At 33.9% G+C, this 19,128-nt stretch overlaps 5 protein-coding genes across 7 annotated transcripts; 3 read left to right on the top strand and 2 right to left on the bottom strand.

Moving 5' to 3' along the window:
* Nucleotides 1–5,566: 5,566 nt before the first annotated feature.
* LOC116342107 lies at nucleotides 5,567–7,824 on the top strand. The gene is made up of 4 exons (XM_031769610.1): nucleotides 5,567–5,777; nucleotides 6,018–6,272; nucleotides 6,372–6,509; nucleotides 6,734–7,824. The coding sequence occupies exons 2-4, from the start codon at nucleotides 6,236–6,238 to the stop codon at nucleotides 7,627–7,629; spliced, it is 1,071 nt and encodes a 356-aa protein (XP_031625470.1). The 5' UTR covers nucleotides 5,567–5,777; nucleotides 6,018–6,235; the 3' UTR covers nucleotides 7,630–7,824.
* Nucleotides 7,825–8,149: 325 nt separating this feature from the next.
* On the top strand, nucleotides 8,150–9,247 carry LOC116347896. 2 transcript variants are annotated; one of them, XM_031778706.1, is made up of 3 exons: nucleotides 8,150–8,394; nucleotides 8,755–8,879; nucleotides 8,966–9,247. In XM_031778706.1, the coding sequence occupies exons 1-3, from the start codon at nucleotides 8,352–8,354 to the stop codon at nucleotides 9,107–9,109; spliced, it is 312 nt and encodes a 103-aa protein (XP_031634566.1). In that variant the 5' UTR covers nucleotides 8,150–8,351; the 3' UTR covers nucleotides 9,110–9,247. The 2 variants fall into 2 exon arrangements, with proteins under 2 accessions (XP_031634566.1, XP_031634558.1); XM_031778698.1 differs by having other exon boundaries at nucleotides 8,179–8,394; nucleotides 8,752–8,879.
* A 61-nt stretch (nucleotides 9,248–9,308) lies between these two features.
* On the bottom strand, nucleotides 9,309–11,063 carry LOC116340558 (HMG box-containing protein 4). Its single transcript, XM_031767115.1, has 3 exons — nucleotides 10,892–11,063; nucleotides 9,701–10,773; nucleotides 9,309–9,627 (listed from the first exon to the last, which is right to left on the bottom strand). The coding sequence occupies exons 1-3, from the start codon at nucleotides 10,920–10,922 to the stop codon at nucleotides 9,445–9,447; spliced, it is 1,287 nt and encodes a 428-aa protein (XP_031622975.1). The 5' UTR covers nucleotides 10,923–11,063; the 3' UTR covers nucleotides 9,309–9,444.
* A 420-nt stretch (nucleotides 11,064–11,483) lies between these two features.
* Nucleotides 11,484–16,242, top strand: LOC116340568 (CCR4-NOT transcription complex subunit 7). 2 transcript variants are annotated; one of them, XM_031767131.1, is made up of 5 exons: nucleotides 11,484–11,668; nucleotides 12,291–12,888; nucleotides 13,763–14,199; nucleotides 14,469–14,886; nucleotides 15,743–16,242. In XM_031767131.1, exons 3-5 carry the CDS (start codon nucleotides 13,775–13,777, stop codon nucleotides 15,860–15,862), a joined length of 963 nt encoding a protein of 320 aa, XP_031622991.1. In that variant the 5' UTR covers nucleotides 11,484–11,668; nucleotides 12,291–12,888; nucleotides 13,763–13,774; the 3' UTR covers nucleotides 15,863–16,242. The 2 variants fall into 2 exon arrangements, with proteins under 2 accessions (XP_031622991.1, XP_031622986.1); XM_031767126.1 differs by lacking the exons at nucleotides 11,484–11,668; nucleotides 12,291–12,888 and adding an exon at nucleotides 13,313–13,561.
* An 816-nt stretch (nucleotides 16,243–17,058) lies between these two features.
* On the bottom strand, nucleotides 17,059–18,732 carry LOC116340583 (PEST proteolytic signal-containing nuclear protein-like). The gene is made up of 5 exons (XM_031767144.1): nucleotides 18,469–18,732; nucleotides 18,082–18,321; nucleotides 17,892–17,974; nucleotides 17,644–17,783; nucleotides 17,059–17,520 (listed from the first exon to the last, which is right to left on the bottom strand). The coding sequence occupies exons 1-5, from the start codon at nucleotides 18,494–18,496 to the stop codon at nucleotides 17,412–17,414; spliced, it is 600 nt and encodes a 199-aa protein (XP_031623004.1). The 5' UTR covers nucleotides 18,497–18,732; the 3' UTR covers nucleotides 17,059–17,411.
* Nucleotides 18,733–19,128: the final 396 nt, after the last annotated feature.

Here is a 19,128-nt window from a genome sequence, read left to right as displayed (position 1 = left end):
TTTGTATACACAATTGATGTCGTATATAGCATATGTGCAAGTTTTGCGAATAAAAATAAGTCAAGAAACGGCTTGCAATCAAACGTTTAGTAAATAGAATCTTGATTTAGTCGCATATATGCGACTGATGGGGGCAGGGAACAAACGAATAGCAACAAAGAGCGGTAACAGTGGAGATGTAACAACAAAAACACACACACAACAATATATCTATAGAAAAAAGTTAGAAATCGGGCTAAACATTATTGAATTGAATCATTATATGCAATCATTGTGATTCAAAAGTCGTGCTCCCCATTTTTTTCATTATTTACTTCTTCTTTTTGGCATCATTCTTTGCCGCACTCTCCTGGTTTCTTTTCTTCATCTTTCGTTTGCTCCAATCGTTCCAAAAAAATACAATTATTTATTTATTTAGTTTTTTTTTTTCGGTCGCCTTAATTTCTGTGCAACTGTGACGTGAAGCAAACGAATGAAATGAGCGGGCGTGTGTGTAAGCGTGTACGCTTATTCATTTATGCGCGTGCGCGCGCACACACACAGTTTGCCGCGCATCAATAGTCATTGTTACGGTTTCTGTTGCTCTGTTGCCGTTGATAAAGCTATTGCGTTTTTGTACACTAATACTTGTTATTGAGGTACGGTCAAGGACAGAATAATAGTGCAAAAGAAAGGAAAAGTGATATCACCATCTTACCGAGACACACAGAGAGACAGAAAGAGAAAGACTGCAACGAAAAAAATGCTTTTTTTTACTTTAAATACTCTTCGTGTGAAAAAAAATGTGATGATTTCGCGCAATAGACAAGTGCACATAAGTTGCTCTCACATCGCATTCTCTCCTCGATCTCTTGATGGGAAGAATACAAGCTATTAGAGCTATTAAAATGAATCTTTAATAAATCATATGGTGCTATGCTCTATGTACAATGCGTTGGATCCAATGGCCATTGCCTGTGATGGTACAAAAAAAATGCGACTAAACCAAGGTTAAATGCATTTTGTTATTATCTAAACATTGAACCATGAATTTGAATTATTGCTTTTTTGTAGCGCATTGGTTCATCACCGTTCACCGATCATTTCATTGTCCGTTGTTGGCTTTTTTTTCGTTTGTTGTTGCTGCTATTTAAATCATATCTCGTTTTTTCTTCGTGTTTCTAATGGTGTTCTAAACGCGTTTTCGCCTAATATTATTGTGTATTTTTTGCACTCTTGATGTGCACCAATTGAAATTAGTATAGATTGACCGAATGGAAATATCTAGTGTGGCAAAAAATTTCTCTCGAAATTTCCGTTTCTACTGATGATCATCGTCAATCTGGATTCATTCGGAGAACTAAAATCGGTATGCCTTTGTTTATCTATTCTCTTTCTTTTGGGGCACAATTTTTTGTCATTTAATTCACTCACATAGAAACGCTTCGTGAATTGCATGGTGAATTGTTTTATTAGATTTATTAATTCAAAACAAAATAGATTTCGTAATAGATAGCGGTGAAGAAGAAAAAAAACCGGCAACAACAACAAACAGTGATAAAAGAGAGTAAAAGAGAAAGATGCGGTGAAAATAGAAGATTATGCGATAAATAAATTGGCGCTCACAATTCAATCCGGTCCATTGCGAATACGGCCTAATAAAAATTTTGCGTCATTGATTGATAAATGGTCGAAAAAATTAGTACAACATATTATGCACATAAAGGTCACTAGTTCATTGTGGTAATAAATTATATGCCAACATTACCACTATTTTTCTTTTATGACGGCACTCATCTCCACTCGATCCCAACGGTCGATCATTGTTCATACATTTCTTTCATTCTGATTGCTACCATAAAAAGGCCATGTAAACCGCCGCTACGTTAAAAAAAAAATTGCAGAATGTATTCGCATGCTTTTATCATTCCATTGTTTTACATGTTTGCCGCTAAGCAGCACATTTTTGAACCTTTTTTTTATGCATAAAATTTCAATAGGATATTTTTCACCGAAAAGAGTGCCATACACTCTCGAACCGATTCGTCGAAAACAAAATATCGGCTAATTACAAATATTACAGCAACATAAGCCGTTCCAAATAATAATGCAACATGAATTATGTATAAATTAAATGCCGCTCATCTTGCACTATTATTTGGGATTGCTTATGTTGCTGTAATATTTGCAATTTATCGCGAAATATTTGTTTCATCGCATCGATTTTTATATATATATGTATAAATTGTGTGGATCGCGATCGCGCGAAAATGTGAGCGGGGGTTTAAAAGAACTTTCATAAATATTAATAACGAAATTCATTGGAAGGAATTTCATCTCAATCGAAACGGAGTAAGCACAAGCCGTAGCAACAGCAAACACAGAAAAAAAACGAATCGTAACTTTGCTACTTTTTAACATTTGTTCGTTTCGGCTTGTGGTTTTATTTTATTGTTTTTTGCTCTTTATAATTTTGCTTTCGTTTAATGTATAGATGACGCCTGTGTAAATGCAATGCAGCGCGTTACAATGACATTCATGAATGTTGATATTGAATAAAATTTTCGGTAGCAACAAGCGCGTGCACAACCGACAGAGCAACACTGTTGTTAAAACAACGGCAAAACCGGACAGAGAAAATCCTATGAGATATAAGCAACGCATTCTCATTAAAATGGTAAAATACTCAACAATTTCCCATAAAATTGAGACCCGATTCTGAAAATCTCGTGGAATTTTTTCGTACCGATAAATATTTGATCAATCGAATTCGGTGCATTTCGCAGAAAAAGATTCAAACAAAAAAACCGCTCTCACACAAAAAGAGAGCGCGACAGAGCGGTGGAGAGGAGAGATAGAGAAAGAGAGAAATCCAAATTGGCGCTTGCCGAATCGGAAACAAGTGATTGAATTCGGTGCCAAAATGAAATGCAGTCTTAACTGCATTTTCGCTTTCAACACAAACAATAATGTGTTGTGCAAACAACATTGTCGACAATTTTTATGGGCATTAGTTCACCCGCAATATAATTGCAATAATTTTATGCGCAGGCTTGCATTCATATGATGTGTTAAAATATACCGATGTATACATATGTATGTGTGTATGCGCAGCATGCATACTTTTATCAACAACGAAAAAAAAAAAACTCATAACTCATTCCTTTTTGCATGATATGCGTAACCGTGGGAAAATGGAACGAATGAAAAGAAAAACTATTTGAACATGATAATTTCCGTACAATGTACAAACTCACATTTGACCTCAATCGAGAGCGTACTCGAGCAATAATCTCAAATGGATGGAAAAAAGATGAATCGACCGAAGCGAGAAATAATAAAAGATTAAGCGAATTCAAATTGAATTAAGACCCACAAAGATCATTCGCACAATTTATGTTTCTTTTCCTGCAATTAATGAAATGCACAGTGACAGTGGTAAAACGAGATAACGGCTACGGCAATGCCAATAGCACACACACACATGCAATCCTTTCAATGAAAATTTAATTGTGTTTTGTATAATGCAATACAAAAATGCACACATGCATTTATTAACTAATTGGAAACAGGATGTATGACACCCTGAACTGCGTGTAATGTGTGTTTGTAATGTACATTCATAATGATCCCATATCGATGGATCACACTCTCAGTGTGTGTTGTTTATGGGAGCAAAGTGAAATGGTTTATTTAAACCGCCTTCCATTTTTATGCCACATGATCATGCATTGATCATCATCGGCCAAATGGAAAAATAGCATTGAATATAAATGCGCGAAATTGGCACTTTGAACATTTATAACCACACACGCATATGCACACAAATATTTATGGCTATTTGCCGGCAAATGTATTATATATGCAAACACTTTCATTTGTTGTCATCGCATAAACCAAAGGCGAAGATATTTTGTCACCAAAGATGATGATCACAAGCTCAATGATGAGCCTTTTCATTCCGCATTTTATTCATCTCAATCGAGCGAATTTCAAACATGCAACAGCGACATTCACACACATATGCTGCTGCGCATTGGCAATAATTGGCATAATTTTTCACACTCACTTACTCTTTTTCTCCCTTTTTCCCGTTCTTTCTCTTTCTCTTTCTCTTTCCCTTTCTCTCTCTCAATCTCTCTCGCTCACGATCTCAACGATGCACAAGTATTCTTTGCCATGAATTCATATTTATAAAATTGAATTAAAATCAAACACACAAATAAATCGACACGATTAACATATTCGTCCATGTGTATCGATTGTGCGTGAATAATACCATAAATGATACCACTTAAATAGAAGAAATGAGCGCATCATTCATTTTATTATATTTTTTAATATGTATCCTCATTTTATCTGCTTTTTCATTCACACTATCCGACGTGTCATTTGCTCTCATGCTCTCGATCGCTTTCATTCCGTCCAAATGAATCTTTTTACTTGTGCCGCACACCCAACACAGAAATTGTTCGACACAACAATGTAATGTATGCAATAAACATACAGTTCCTTTGCTCCGCATTTTTTTTTTATTGTTTCTTTTTTTATGTTGTTGTTGTTGTTCATTTATTTTTGTTCAGTGTCAAGTGCCGCACATTGTAAAAATCGCATTCGATTCATTTCATTGCAGTGTGAAATACATAATGTGCTCGAACGGGAACGGGAAAAATGTTGACCAAATTCAAACTAATTTCAGAGCCGTTAATCAATACAAAGGAAAGCCGCTTGTATCTCTTTATATTGTACTCTCACTTTTGCTCAATCTTCTTTGGACTTTCTTCAAAAAAAAAATAAAAATGAAGCAAAACCTCATTCTCATCTGATGTGATCTCTTTCTTTGTGCATGTGCAAATAGTCTATATAATATTTTTTATTTTAAATACAACTCACACATGATTATTCTATTTTTGGTGAGCGCCAACTATTTTATTGTCTGAGTCTGTCGGTCAGATGCACGCTCTTGGACATTTGCTCTTTATTTTTAATAATTGATCAATGTTTGGTTTCTTCATTATGATCGCTTTGTTGATGAAATCAAACGAAAAAAAATCATTAAATAAATTTCATGCCAGACATTCCGTCGATGTATTCAGTCCACAACGTTATTAAGACCGGCATCTAAGAATCAATATCATTACCATTTCAATCAAACAAAAAAAAAATAGTTTTTTTTTGCATATTTTACACACAAATGCAATGCCATAGCTGCATAGAGATAGATTTTTGGTTTTCGCGCGCTTTTCTTCAATGCGAATTGAAAGAAAAAAAATCGAATTTTCGTACGAGAGAAGAATGACACACAATTTTTTTTTTTACATAAATTAAAGTCAATTTTACATTTTTTTTTAAATTAAAAATGTCTGAAAAATGCCGTAGCATTTAAAAAAGCGAAAAAAAAAATTCCAAACGAATTTTTCAATGAAATTCCATACGAACCAACTTCATACTGTTGTCAATTTGTCTACACACACACAAATATCCGCATCTCATACGTACGCTTCAACACAACAATATGCGATCGACAAATTTCAAAACCAACAGTTGCAATAATAACAATAATAATAACAAAACATGGTATTAGGCGGGAAAATGCAAAGCGTTCTATGTATTTGACACATTCAAAGGACCACCAAAAAAACAACACGCAACGAAAACACGGAGCATTGTTTCTTGTTTTTAATTGAGTACAGCCAAATTTTTTTCTAATTAAAATTTATTATTTAAGGGGAAAAACACTGAAAAAGTACCCAAACTGTTTATAGTAGTAAATTTTTTTTAGCAGTACAGGTTAAAAGGTAAATAAAAAAAGTTTGAAATTTTGGAATGTGTGGTTGAGTATCTTGATTATTTAATGAAGAGACAGTGTTTTGTATTTTGAATGTTTTTTTTTTTATTTGAGAAAAAATATGTTGTGCCATATCGATGCATTTGCGATTCGATTTTTTTTTAGTTTTGGATTATTTTTGTATTTTTGTTTCTTGGTTATGTTTAAATAAAGTGATATTTTATACGATAATTACTTTTTCTCGGTGCAGAGCCTGAGAGAGAAAACAAAAGGAGATGTAATTTATTACATCAACATTTCATCAACCGGATTAATTTGGCTACACTGAATTCAGCAATCACAAAACGGAACAAGATTCTTCGCAGTTAGTTGACACCAAAAATACATCAACCACCGTGAGTAGACGCAGCAAATTCAACGAGAGAGGAAACACACACCAAAAACTACAAACAACCAGTAAAAAAAATAATGGCCACACAAATAAATCGTCGTCGCACTGCATTGGGTGAGAATTGAACTCTAAATTAAAGAGAAATTATTAAGAAATAAAAATGTTTGATGAGTTTTCGTTGTTGAATTATCATAAAATTATTTATTATTGCAGCTGAAATTCCGATTCGCATGAGCCAATTACGCGTATCAACCGATGAACCGCCGGTGCTTTTGAATCGAACCGTCATCGACAGTCCATTAGATAACATTCCTATCGGATATTTGACACCATCTCCATCACAAGATGAATGTAAGTATCGATCAAACGTCCAGAGCTGTTATAGGCACCGGGTAGGTGCTGGCACTTGTAAATGCTGGTATGAGAAAGACCGCACTTGAATAAAAGTTATATGGCATAAGTGTAGGGCCGGTGCCAATAACAGCCTCTGCCGAAACTGAAAGATCGAAGAAAAACTAGTCACATTAATTAGATAAATAAAAAAAAAGATTGACGTTGGTTCTTTGTATTTCTAGTGATAATTCGGCAAAGGGGCCGTCGTCGTTCGATCAATTGGTCACCGGATAAGATACCATCGTCAGCTGCTGCAATTCTCTCAATATTGCGTACACCAACGAAATCAACATCAACAATGACATTACGTAGTTCGCCACGTAAGCGTCTACATTTGGATGGTGTTGCATCATCAAGTGTTATGCTATCACCACAATCGATGGGACAATCGCCACGTAAAATACCACGTACACCACAACTAACCACCACACCAATCCAATCGTATACACCACAAACGAAACGTTTGCGTTTCACCGAATCACCAATTGCACAACAAAACCAAAAAACGCCATTAACAAAAATTCTAAAAGGTCTTACCCAATCACAATTGATCAATGTCATTCAAGAGCTTGTTAACAATGAGCCCAATATTGAAACAAAAATTCGAACAAATCTACCGATGCCCGATATAAAACCAATGGAAGAACAATTATTACAATTGAAAAAGAATATTTTTAAAAGTTTGCCAACATCACGTTTGGTAAAAAATACCGATTCAGTTGGACATTCACGGGCCGCCACACATTTGACTACATTCAAGAAAACGGTTGTCGATCAAGCACAACAGCTCAACGAATCGGAAAATTGGGATGCACTTATCGATTATTGCCTAATGGCATGGCCAATTGTTCGTGCAACACCAATTTGGGATAATAAAACACATAATTCGGTGCGTCGCAGTTGTTTTAAAATATTGTCATGGCATTGTTTGTGCGCATTAAAAACGGCCAAACATGTATTGGGCGAACAAAGACTTAAAGACCTTTTCAATCAAATGGCATCGATGAAGGTGGACTGTGACGATATCAGCGCATGCGAACCGCACTTGGATAATATACTCGATACCATTGCCATTTGATTGGGGGAGAGAGAGAGAGAGAGAGATATAGACATTTATTGAAAGACGTAGAGATTACGCGAAAATATATCGTCTCAACAAACATCTGAGCGCACACAAAACACAATTTTTTGACATGCTGGCTCCAAATTGTGCATTCTTCACAATGGCCATAAAAACCAGTCAACTAACATTCATTTCTGTCCTGCACTCTACGTAAATTTGTCATTTAGTTTTTGAAGTTAATTTAAATTTTTGTTTGTGTGTGTAACTTTTATCTTTTTTCCTTGCATATTTTTTTTAGAAACAAATCACCATTATTACTTTTTTTGTTCTTGCTCTTCTCTTGTCTTATCATTATAATACAGAGTTTATAATAAAAATATTTTCTTGTGTTTTTTCTTTTGCTGCTGTCAGTTGCAAAAAAAACTTAACGGCAATTGTCGAATCGATTGCAACAAAATCAAGTGTCAGATATATTTGACAGTTATTTGAAATATGATTTGAAAATTATATTCATAGACGTCTTTTCGATGCGCTCTTCTATAGTTGGCATTTGGCAGTATTTGTAAATACGTTAAAAAGAGGCAAAATCTGTCAAATATGTGTGACAAAGTATTTTGCTGCGTGCAACAACACCAAAATTTGAACTGCTTCAGCATTACATGCACACACGCACATACCCATTTTAAAAGTACCGGTGAAAAGATCGAGTAGCCGAAAGCTGTACGCAAAAACGCAGAATGACTTTTATCGACATCACAGACAAACTGGAAAAATTGAAAGGTATTTTATTTCGTATTTATTTCTTTTTATCAATTAAATGGTACCAACAAATCGAATTGATTTTTTAAAAACACACAGAACACATCAGATCACATTAAGTGCATGGAAGTGTTAGATTTAAATTATAACGAATAAGTTGTGCGAATTGAAAAATATGTTGTCTTCAAACATTTTATCTGCACACTTATTGCGAGTCAATTGACGTTGAACAATTTGTTTCTTTTTTAAAACCAATTCGAAGCGTCAGAGTAGTTGAATTGGCTGGAATAAATATATTATTATTGATTGTGCCATATTTTAATTTTGCTTTTCACTGGTCATAAACATATTTTAATAATATTGTTTTTGGTCTTGTAGCAGAAGAAACCGTTCGATTGCAAACAGAGCAGCTCGAAGAACTAAACATGGCTCTTGAAGCACTTCTTCAGCGAATGGCTGCCCTGAATGATGAAATCAAAGAATCTTTCCATGCAACTTGCCGAAAAGTAACCGAACTTTGCTCTTAAACTATATATTTTATTTCCATTACTTATTGATTGATTTCCATTCTGTTCTATGCGATTTACCGTAGGTAACCGAACTTCAAGAATTATTACGAATGGAAACAGAACTGAATCGCCGCAATACACAAATGTCATTATTTTTGCTTTTCATTCTTGCAGTGAATATATTCGTTTGTTTCTGGAATTTTTTCAATAGTTCGATATATAAGTAAGATGAATTGCATTTTGTAGGTTCATCCAAACATCTCACCCATTTTTATCATCAAAATCAAATTTTCGCACCCAAAATTCCATTAAAAGTTCTCCACTAGCACCAATCAAACAAAAAGTAAAAAAATAATTATAAATGTAATACAACGATTTAATTAATGAATAAATGATAAAAAAATGTTTTCAATTTAATTTGTGTTGTTTTAATTTCGATTCGTTTCATAAAAATCATTTATTTGCATTTGGTTCACAAACAAAAAATCTATATATTTTGAAATAAAATTGCATTGACTAACAAGAGACAACTTAAAAACCCCTAAAAATCGCTAAAGTACTTTTAAAGTCCGGGCATCACGTAAGCGATATTATCTAGTATATTAGCTAGAGTATCTTTAAGATGACCATGTTGTTCATCTGATTCAACCTCTGGTATGATTGTGGTAAGACACATTAATGGGCCCAACGAACAAAGTAAACTGTCCAATAGCACCGATAAGCTTCCTGATACCGTTATTTGGCCCTATAATAGTTTGGATGGCAAAAACCGAAAATTAGTTTATTTGAAAGAGGAAATTCGATGCACAAAATAGTACCTCATGCTCTTTGAGCCGTTGTCCTATGATTGTTAGATTGTCACCTAATAGCTTTAAATGAGCGGCCACTTCGGTTGGTCCGATGCCAGTCACTTTGTACGCTCCCGGTAATATTGTTCCTAAATTATTACTGTTGTTAAGAATCGATTTTTGTTTTGATAAATCATCGTCCCTTGAGCTATTTGATGCGTTCGACCTTCGATCGGTTTTGGCTTTTTTCGATGGTGATGGCGTTGGCAATGTTGTGTTCGTCTCTTGTTGGCTGTCTTTTTGTATTTTCGGCTTACGGCCCGGTTTCTTGTGGCCCGGTTTTCTGTTCAGATATTTTGTGGTGAGTTTGTCGCCCGTTCGAAGTGCTTTTTTATTTTTTATTGTAACCCGTTTGGCACGTCGACGCCACGTATTTTTCTCACTGTTCGGGACAATGGCCCACATTGACGACAGACGACGTGACGCTTGTGAAAAATCCATGTTTGGATTTGATTTGAGTAGTTCTTTTCGGGCTTCTTTGGCCCAAAGCATATAAGCAGTAAATCGTGGTTTACCTTTATCTTTTCGTTGCGGTCGGCTCAATACAATTTCACCATCTTTGAATATTTTTCGTTTCGATGATTTTTCCGACATATATGCACTTTTACGCATTGTTGTGTCAATCGTTAATTCGTTTTCATCATCCGAATCGATGGCATCATTATTATTATCCAAATTGATTGCATCTTCATTGTCGCCCAAATATTTATTTGACGAAAATAGCATGTCGATCTCTTTGTCAACGATCACTTCTGGTTTTTCTTTTTTCACCGCACTATTTGCATTGGATGTGATTGTGTATGGTTCGGTGTTTGGCTTTGAAACGGGTTGAAAATATGCTGCAATTGATGATTTTGAATGTGTGCCGGCATTCGGTGTTGGCCGTTGTTGTGACGATGCCGTTTTTGTTGATGGGCTTTTGTGCGGTGTACGTTTTGTTCCTTTGGCCGTATCAATATCATCGGGTGATTGAAAATCGGTTAATTTTGATGATTTCTTTCGTACTCGACCGCTGCGCGAAACTCCCGTCACCTCCAAATTATCTATTCACATTGTGAGATAAACTCGTTTATTTATTTTTATATATTCCACATTTAGCGCATTAAAATGTAATACGATTGAATATCGATGCTGCGATTAATATTGCACATTTATTCTTACCTTTTGTGGTTGGTGATAGTGAATTGTCCATAGCGGCGATTTATAGTGTAAGCGGCTTCAAAATTCAAATCGAAATATTGTCGATAGTAATCGTTTTGCGCTCGCTAATAGTAAACAAACTTTTTGTACGTAAAATTTTTGCGGAATGTCAAAAATTGAAGACATCATTCGGAATGTATGTGCAGACACAAGCGTCCTCTATCGCCACTTCAACGAAACGATTTCGCCATCGACGTACAGCCGTACACACATATTATTGTTAGATATTCGATTGCGTTCACATAATCTACACACTTTGATAGAATTGAGCACGTAAACAATAATATTTGCAAAGTGCGCAATTTCATTTTTCAACCAAATAAATTACATAAATCCGTAAATCGGATACATTTTTATGCGTTTGAATGATTTTTTATGGGAAAGTGTGCAAAATTTTCCATCGAAAAACATTCAAATAATAAAATACGTTTGATACGGCGAATTCGTGTCCGTTCGGTATTCCATATACATACATTTTGTTACATTGTATTTCCATCGTTCCACTGACGCGCGGTTTTCGCCTGCTTTGAACGACATATAACATCAAACTTGATTAATGCCGCCATGACATTTTAGTGGAAGAACGAAAAAATATACACACCGTACCACAGAAGAGCCAAAAAAATGTGTTGGAAAAAGAGTTTTTAAGTTCGTTTCGTTTTTTCAAATGTTGATCAAAATTTTCCGATTGCGCTAGTTTACCATTCGGATATTGTAAATCCGAAACAAATTTTGATAGTAGGTTGAAAATTCTGTGAATTATTTTCTTTTTAACTCTGTTGTGCTTGTTGTTTGCATACAAAATCTACGTTCGACAGAGACAGAAAGCGATTCATCTTTCGATGTGTCTGAGACAATAATATCTAAAAAACATAATATTTTTGGAAAATCTCGATGAAATGATGCATCGACACATCTTTCCCATTAAAAGTTACATGAAATTCCCGTCATTCATTTGAAAAATAATGGTTTATTCAGTGTCTTGATGATTGAAAGAAATTCCAGTTCAATTCAGAATAAAGTGCTTTTGCCGATTTATCTAAATTGCACGCACAGAGTAATATCACTCAATTGACTCGATAATCTTCGTGCATCATTGGAATGATTCGAAAAGTGTTTGAATTAGGAAAGCTGTTCATTACGAATGTATCAAATCTCACGTACATTTTTGTGATTTATTTTAGTTTTCATTTACAACATTACAAATGAAATCCATTTCTTAGTACTTTATTGTTAGTTCAAATTGGAAGAGGTTTTTTTACATTTGTTTGACAGCATTGGAACTGTCATTGGACTGAAGAAAAGAAGTGCGTTAATTACTATTATTTATTTATCTATTTTTGTATTCTATTTTCAACAGAACTTTTTGCCACACACATTTACAACAGTGTACCAAGTGACATCAATGAACATTTTCGGCGGAACATTTTTGGCAACCGAGCTAATTTCACAAAATCGAATGATTACGATTGCATTCACACCGCATAACAAATTGTTTGGAATAAAAAAGCCAATAATAAGAAAAAACACAGCAAACTCAACGATTCCAATCGACAAACCGAAAAAAAATCTATCAAACAAGTGGTCAACGAACGAACTGTCGACGAAAAGGCCGCATAACAGTTTACAATTGTTACATTTGTAAAAGGCCGACACACAAAAAGAAATCAATCTTCTTTTTCATATAATATATTTTTTACACACTAACTCAACGCATTTCAATATCAAACGATATTTGTATTTGGTGAACGATAAAATTTAAAGCCATAGAGAACACCAAACATCATACCTTCGCTCTCATACTTTCACGCACATACATACACACATCTACCAAACACAAACACAATCAGATATATTCACTTTATACCGCCAAACAAACGTTCTAACATCATTTCGACCAAACAATATACTCCACCAAGAGACACATCGTGGCAGAGAAAATTGGTGATCTAACAAATGTAAGTCACAATTTTTTTTTTAATTTTATTATGCGAATAATGTTTGAAAACAAAAGAAACCAATTTACCGGCTAAAAAATGGCAGAGAGAAAACACACAGTACGATTGTTTTTCACGTCTGCCGGTGTAATGATACCCAAATATCGTTTGCGCCAAATGATGTGCAACAACATGTGAACACAATTCGCATCTCTTGTGCACAAATGATATGACAGTATTTACCGTTTCATTGAGAGCCATTTGGTATGGTAAAAATGTGATTTCATCATTATTCGCAACGACACCTCCAAATGAAGCACGTGCTTGTTATTTGTTCTTCAAATTAAATATATATTATTAAAAAACGAGAAAAACATTGTTATAATCAACGAAAACCAAAAATTAATAATATAATTTAAAAGAAAGAGGACGCTATTTATTTGGAGGAATGTTTAGTTCATAAGTTGTTTTTAAAATCTGTTATAAGTTCAAGTTAAACCGAAAATTTTTTGCATGATTTGTTCAGTCGTTCAATCTTAAATCATATATGAAATAAGAAAAAAACCGAAATCGTATAAAATAAAACGTCTAAAACAAAATATCTATAATAAAAATGACAGACCATTATCAACCTATAAATTCATACAATATGTATTATCAAACATTTGTGCCGTGTTACATGCAACCGCCTGTGGTAATATCAATTTGCTCGCAATTATGATTTTTTTTTAAAGATAATTCATTCGTTTTAAAGATAATTTGTTCGTAAGAATTGACGACGTGATTTTGCTTGCTTATTCATTGCCATTTTTTTGTTGTTGATTCAAATTTAAAAAAAAAAAAAAGCATTTACTCATCATGCACGTATCTCGTGTGTTATATTTTGCATTTACAGTATTACAACCAGATGCCATCTGCAATTGGTGGCAGCGTTCCTGTTGGTGTTGGTAACAATGCTAGTGGGACAGTTAGTGGCACAGGTACCGGTGGTAGTACGACGCATTCAACATCGGCAAATGCATCCGGACAAATACCAAACAATGAAGAATGTGGAATTCGTGATGTGTGGCGACACAATTTAGAAGAAGAATTCCGCACAATTCGTCAAATCGTACAAAAATACAATTATGTTGCAATGGACACAGAGTTTCCGGGTGTGGTGGCTCGTCCAATTGGTGAATTTCGATCAGCCGCCGATTATCAATATCAATTGCTTAAGTGTAATGTCGATCTGTTGCGCATCATTCAATTGGGTCTCACATTTATGGATGACGAAGCAAAAACGCCTAGCGGTTACTCAACATGGCAGTTTAATTTCAAATTTAATATACAGTAGGTTTTCACAATTTTTCTTTTTATTTTATCTTTATTATCCGTACGAAGGACGCCGCGTGTTTTCAGAACGTTGAATTAACGCAACAATAATTGTGTGTGCATTATTATTTCTGTATATTCGAATTCGTACGGATTAATATAAAGCATGCGGATCCCACACAGGATTATATGTGATTTTCTAAATTTAATTGAAGTTGAAAAAAAAAAATAATCGGCGGTAAACAAAATCGATGATAAAACTGTACTTTTCCATTTGATATTTGCAGAGAGGATATGTACGCCCAAGATTCAATCGATTTGCTGATAAATTCTGGCATTCAATTTAAAAAACACGAAGAAGAAGGTATCGATCCAATGGAATTTGCCGAATTATTGATGACATCAGGCATTGTGCTCATGGACAATATTAAGTGGTTGAGCTTTCATTCCGGCTACGATTTTGGCTACCTACTTAAGTTATTAACCGATCAAAATTTGCCGGCCGAAGAGGGTGAATTTTTTGAATTGTTGCGATTGTACTTTCCAACCATCTACGATGTTAAGTATTTAATGAAATCGTGTAAAAATTTGAAAGGCGGCCTACAAGAGGTGGCCGATCAATTGGAATTACGACGCGTTGGACCGCAACATCAAGCCGGCTCCGATTCACATCTCACCGGTATGGCTTTCTTCAAAATGAGAGAGGTATATGATTCCGTTGAATTTCGTTTAGCTGTAAAGAATTCGGAGAAAAAATTATTTTGGCGATGTTGTGACGATTATGCAAGTCCGACGATTGATAACAACGGCACTATCAACGGCAATTTGATCACAAATAATGCGTATGACAGTGATGATGATATTGAAACAAAACTCGACCTAAATCATAATTCCATTCCTTATGGCTTGGAAGGATCAAACGAATAAACATTTCAAATGGAATGAAGTCAATCAAATGAAATATCGGCAAAGATGATCATCGTCTTCAAAAAAAATATTAGTAAATCCAATTTGATTTCAAATCATTATGTAAAATTGCATTTTTTTTGCAATTTGCCTTAAGCATATTTTTTTTTCATCTTATTTATTATTCTTTTCTAAATTATCTAATTTTCAAAGATATATAATTTTTTTTAATTCATCATTTTTTCGATAAAAAATATCATTAATTTATGTAAAAATCAAATTCAAAAAGAAAAAAAAAACGATCGAAATAGTTTACATCATTTTTTTTACATTACATTGATTGTTTTGGTTTAAAATTCAAGTCTTCGAATCAATGAATTTCGTAGCGCAACAAAAATGAAACCAAAAAAAATGTATAAAATGATGCCATTCAGATGAGAGCAAATGTCACATATATCGCTGCCAACACGCTAAAATAAAACCGTAGTTTTTTCTTTTAAATTAGCATTTAGTTCATTTCATTTCATCAACAATTATCAAAATCCATCCTAATTATCTCTTTCTCTTTTTGTTCTTTTATTTCTCTGGTTGTTTCTTATACACACACCACACACACAATGCAAAATTATGCAATTTATGTTTTTGGCGCATGCAGATGTTCTTTGAGGATAACATCGACAACGCAAAATATTGTGGCCATCTGTATGGCCTAGGCAACACATTTATAATAAATGGAAATAACTATCACGACAACGGGGACACAAATTCTTCATGATGTGATTTACAAGCGATAACACCGTCACCGCCACTACCGCCACCGCCGCCGATTTAAACAAGAAATAAAAAGAAATTCTATAAATCAATCAACAAAACAAACAAAATTAATGTATGCGTTTTTTGTAAACCGAGTGTCGTACCTTTTTTATACTCTACGCATGTACGTGAATGTTTAAAAAAAAAAGCACATTTCTATGCTATATTCGTTTATTCAAAGTGCTTCTCTGTCTGTGAATATATTGTCATCACATGAATACATTTTTTTAAATAAAAAAAATACCATAAGAAAATGTAACATTCATACATACAAACAACTATTCCATAACTGCGGTCAAGTGAACTAAATCAAATCAAACAAAACTTCTATGTTATGTTTTTTAAAAAAAAGATGAGGAAAAAAATGGAGAAATAATGAGAAAGAGAGAACATGAAAAAATATAAAATGATGATTTAAAAAAAAATAATAAAACCACTTAAAGACATGTTTCTGTTAAGAAACTGAAAATGATTTTAAACCATGGCATTTTTTTCTTCTTTATTTTCATTGGAAAAATCGAGGTTTTATTTTTATTTCAGCATTTTTGAAAAGAAAAAAAATTATATTGAAAGTATACTATTTTATATTGAAAGTTTCAGAAAAAAAATCATATAGTTCATCTTAAAAATGAACACAAAATCTGATTTATTGAGATTGACACGCAGATTTTTTGTATGAAAATCAATTTTTCTCTGAATTTATTATGAATTTTTCCATTTTTAGTCATCTGCAAGGTCTTCCTGGATATTTCTTTTTAGAAACAGTGAACAATTGCGTTGATTTTAATTTGTTTTTTTTTTCTTCTCCTTATTTCAAGTTGAATTCAGCGACATCTGTATATTAGTTGCATATTTACAAACAAGAATGAAGGCGAGAACAATAGCTGTGTTTCAGAAGACCCAAACGTCGAGGTTCAATTACTTTTCACTAAATTTTGGAATTTTCAAATCAATCAGAAATCGATGTCTCGTCATATTCGATGATATTGAATAAGTCTGTAAATTTAATAATTGTGGATAAATTACTATCTACCACGGGGCTTCTTCCAATATTCACTAAAGTAAATTCGTCTGATTTAATAATTTAAAACCATTTCGTCCATCTAAATTGAATGAAATGGATATCAGTGTCGAGAGAAAATTAAAAGAGTCATTGAATTGGTTGATATCTGCATCTATTTTCTTTATTGCTTTATGCAAGTATTTTACAATGGGTATTGAATAAGATTTTCCGAAAACAATATTTGAATTAGATTATTGACAGTTTCTAAAATAATTTTTAAAATGGAAGAAAGCATATCTCAATTGAACATGATTTGTGGCGAAAATATTTTTTTATACTATAGCGGATTTGCGGTGAAGGAAAAGAAATGATTGACCATTAGCAATGAGAACCCAATGGTTAATTTGGTCTATGTTTCATTACTATTTTTGATTAATTAAATGACAAATCAAGATTACTCCATTAAAAACTAATAATTATAGAAAGCCTCCCTCTACCTCTAGCGTTCTTATTCCGTGTTAAATTCACGTAAAGATTTTTCAAAGATTTTCTTCACATCGCAGAATCCCTGTTTGGTTTTTCCAAATGAATTTGGGCCCGATGAAGTTGGCGTATCACTGCAAATAACGGCGAATAAAAAAAAACCCAATAAATCGATGCGAACAAAGTGTGGAAGAATAGCATAAAATGAAATAAACGGAATGTGTTGCAATTGAAATGTGAAAGCCACAAGTAGTTACCGTCCAATGTTGCGCGAGTATTTGACTGGAACCTCCTCCTCTTCGTCGTCGTCGCTGTCATTATTGCTAAACGCTGATGCAACTGTTAACTTTTTCACAGGTTCACTGGGTTTGGTTGGTGCAAGTTTCAACTGTACTGGCTGCACAATGCAGAAAAAATCAATAATTAATTTTGTTTTTCTCTTTCTATTCCATTCATTCGTTATTTATTCAAATAATTTGATATGACCACATTTCCTTCGGCTTACCTTGGCTGGTATATTTGATTTTCCAATAGACATCGAGACCTTTGATATGACTGGCGGTGGTGGACAGATCAATTCGTCGGCATCTGATGACATATTCCATGCAGAACGGGATTGTATTGAACATTGTCAATTTTTTGTTTGTTTTTCATATTAAATTAAACTAAATCCATTTTGAAAATCCGTCTTTTACCTCTCGATTTATGTTCGTCATTGCGACCATAAACCGATGACAAACCATTTCGGCCGCTGTTTATGTCTCTATGATGATGATGAATGTTTCGGCTATTGCTGCCGCCCGACGACGATGACGATGAACCGTGCCTATGGACAGGCGAATGAGATCGGGACCGTGAACGTGATCTTGAACGATGTTTGTGTTCATATTGACTTCGATGCCTATCCTTTTCATCACGATAATGATGATGCGTGCCTGAACGAATCAATTACTGATAAAATTAAAAATCTTTTTTTTTCACGTCGCAAAATCTAACAATATTCCATCCTTTTTTTTTTTTGTTTGGAATGCGCAATATTTCTAAAATTTTAAATTGTTTTGAGTAAAAAAAAATATTCTTACGCTTGTCATCCGAATATCGACTACTCATTTTGTGTGTCTTTTGTTGTGTATTTCCGCTCTAAATGCCACCAAATATAAAATGAATTAAATTATAATGCCCTTTGGTTACAATGCAATATACACAAATTCCATTAAAATTTGATTTTTCTTTTGTTTGCCACTATTTTCAATCAAAATTATTGAACAATCGATACGATCATAATTTTCACGCTCTATTCGTTCAATGTACGACAAGTTACAAGCAGCCGACTAAAAAAAAAAACATAATACGTTCAAAAAACTATATGTATCACCTTGTAGTTGTATATGTTTTTCTTCTTTCCGTCATGAAATCGTGTACCAATTGAATGCCATAATAAAAGTCAGCGCGTTTACGCAAATTATCATAGATGACGCTACTTATACATAGTATTAATGCAGACAATGGACACAGAACACCAACACCATCTAACGAAAGTGTGCAAAGTTAGTGGAATGAAAACGTTGGATCTAATTGCATGTATATACAAGCGTGAAGACCAAACCAAGCTTATTAGAATTACACTTACCAAAGTCTTTGGTCATCAATTAAAGAGTGAATCAATTGAATCTACCACAAAAGCAATGTGATAAAGGTAAAACAAAACAACTAAATCGTTTTCCGCAAAAAATACATAAAAT

Source organism: Contarinia nasturtii, unplaced genomic scaffold (assembly GCF_009176525.2).
Source record: "Contarinia nasturtii isolate CC-2019 unplaced genomic scaffold, AAFC_CNas_1.1 Cnas_scaffold_129, whole genome shotgun sequence".
Taxonomy (NCBI): Eukaryota; Metazoa; Arthropoda; class Insecta; order Diptera; family Cecidomyiidae; genus Contarinia; species Contarinia nasturtii.
This window is presented reverse-complemented; position numbering and strand designations above follow the sequence as displayed.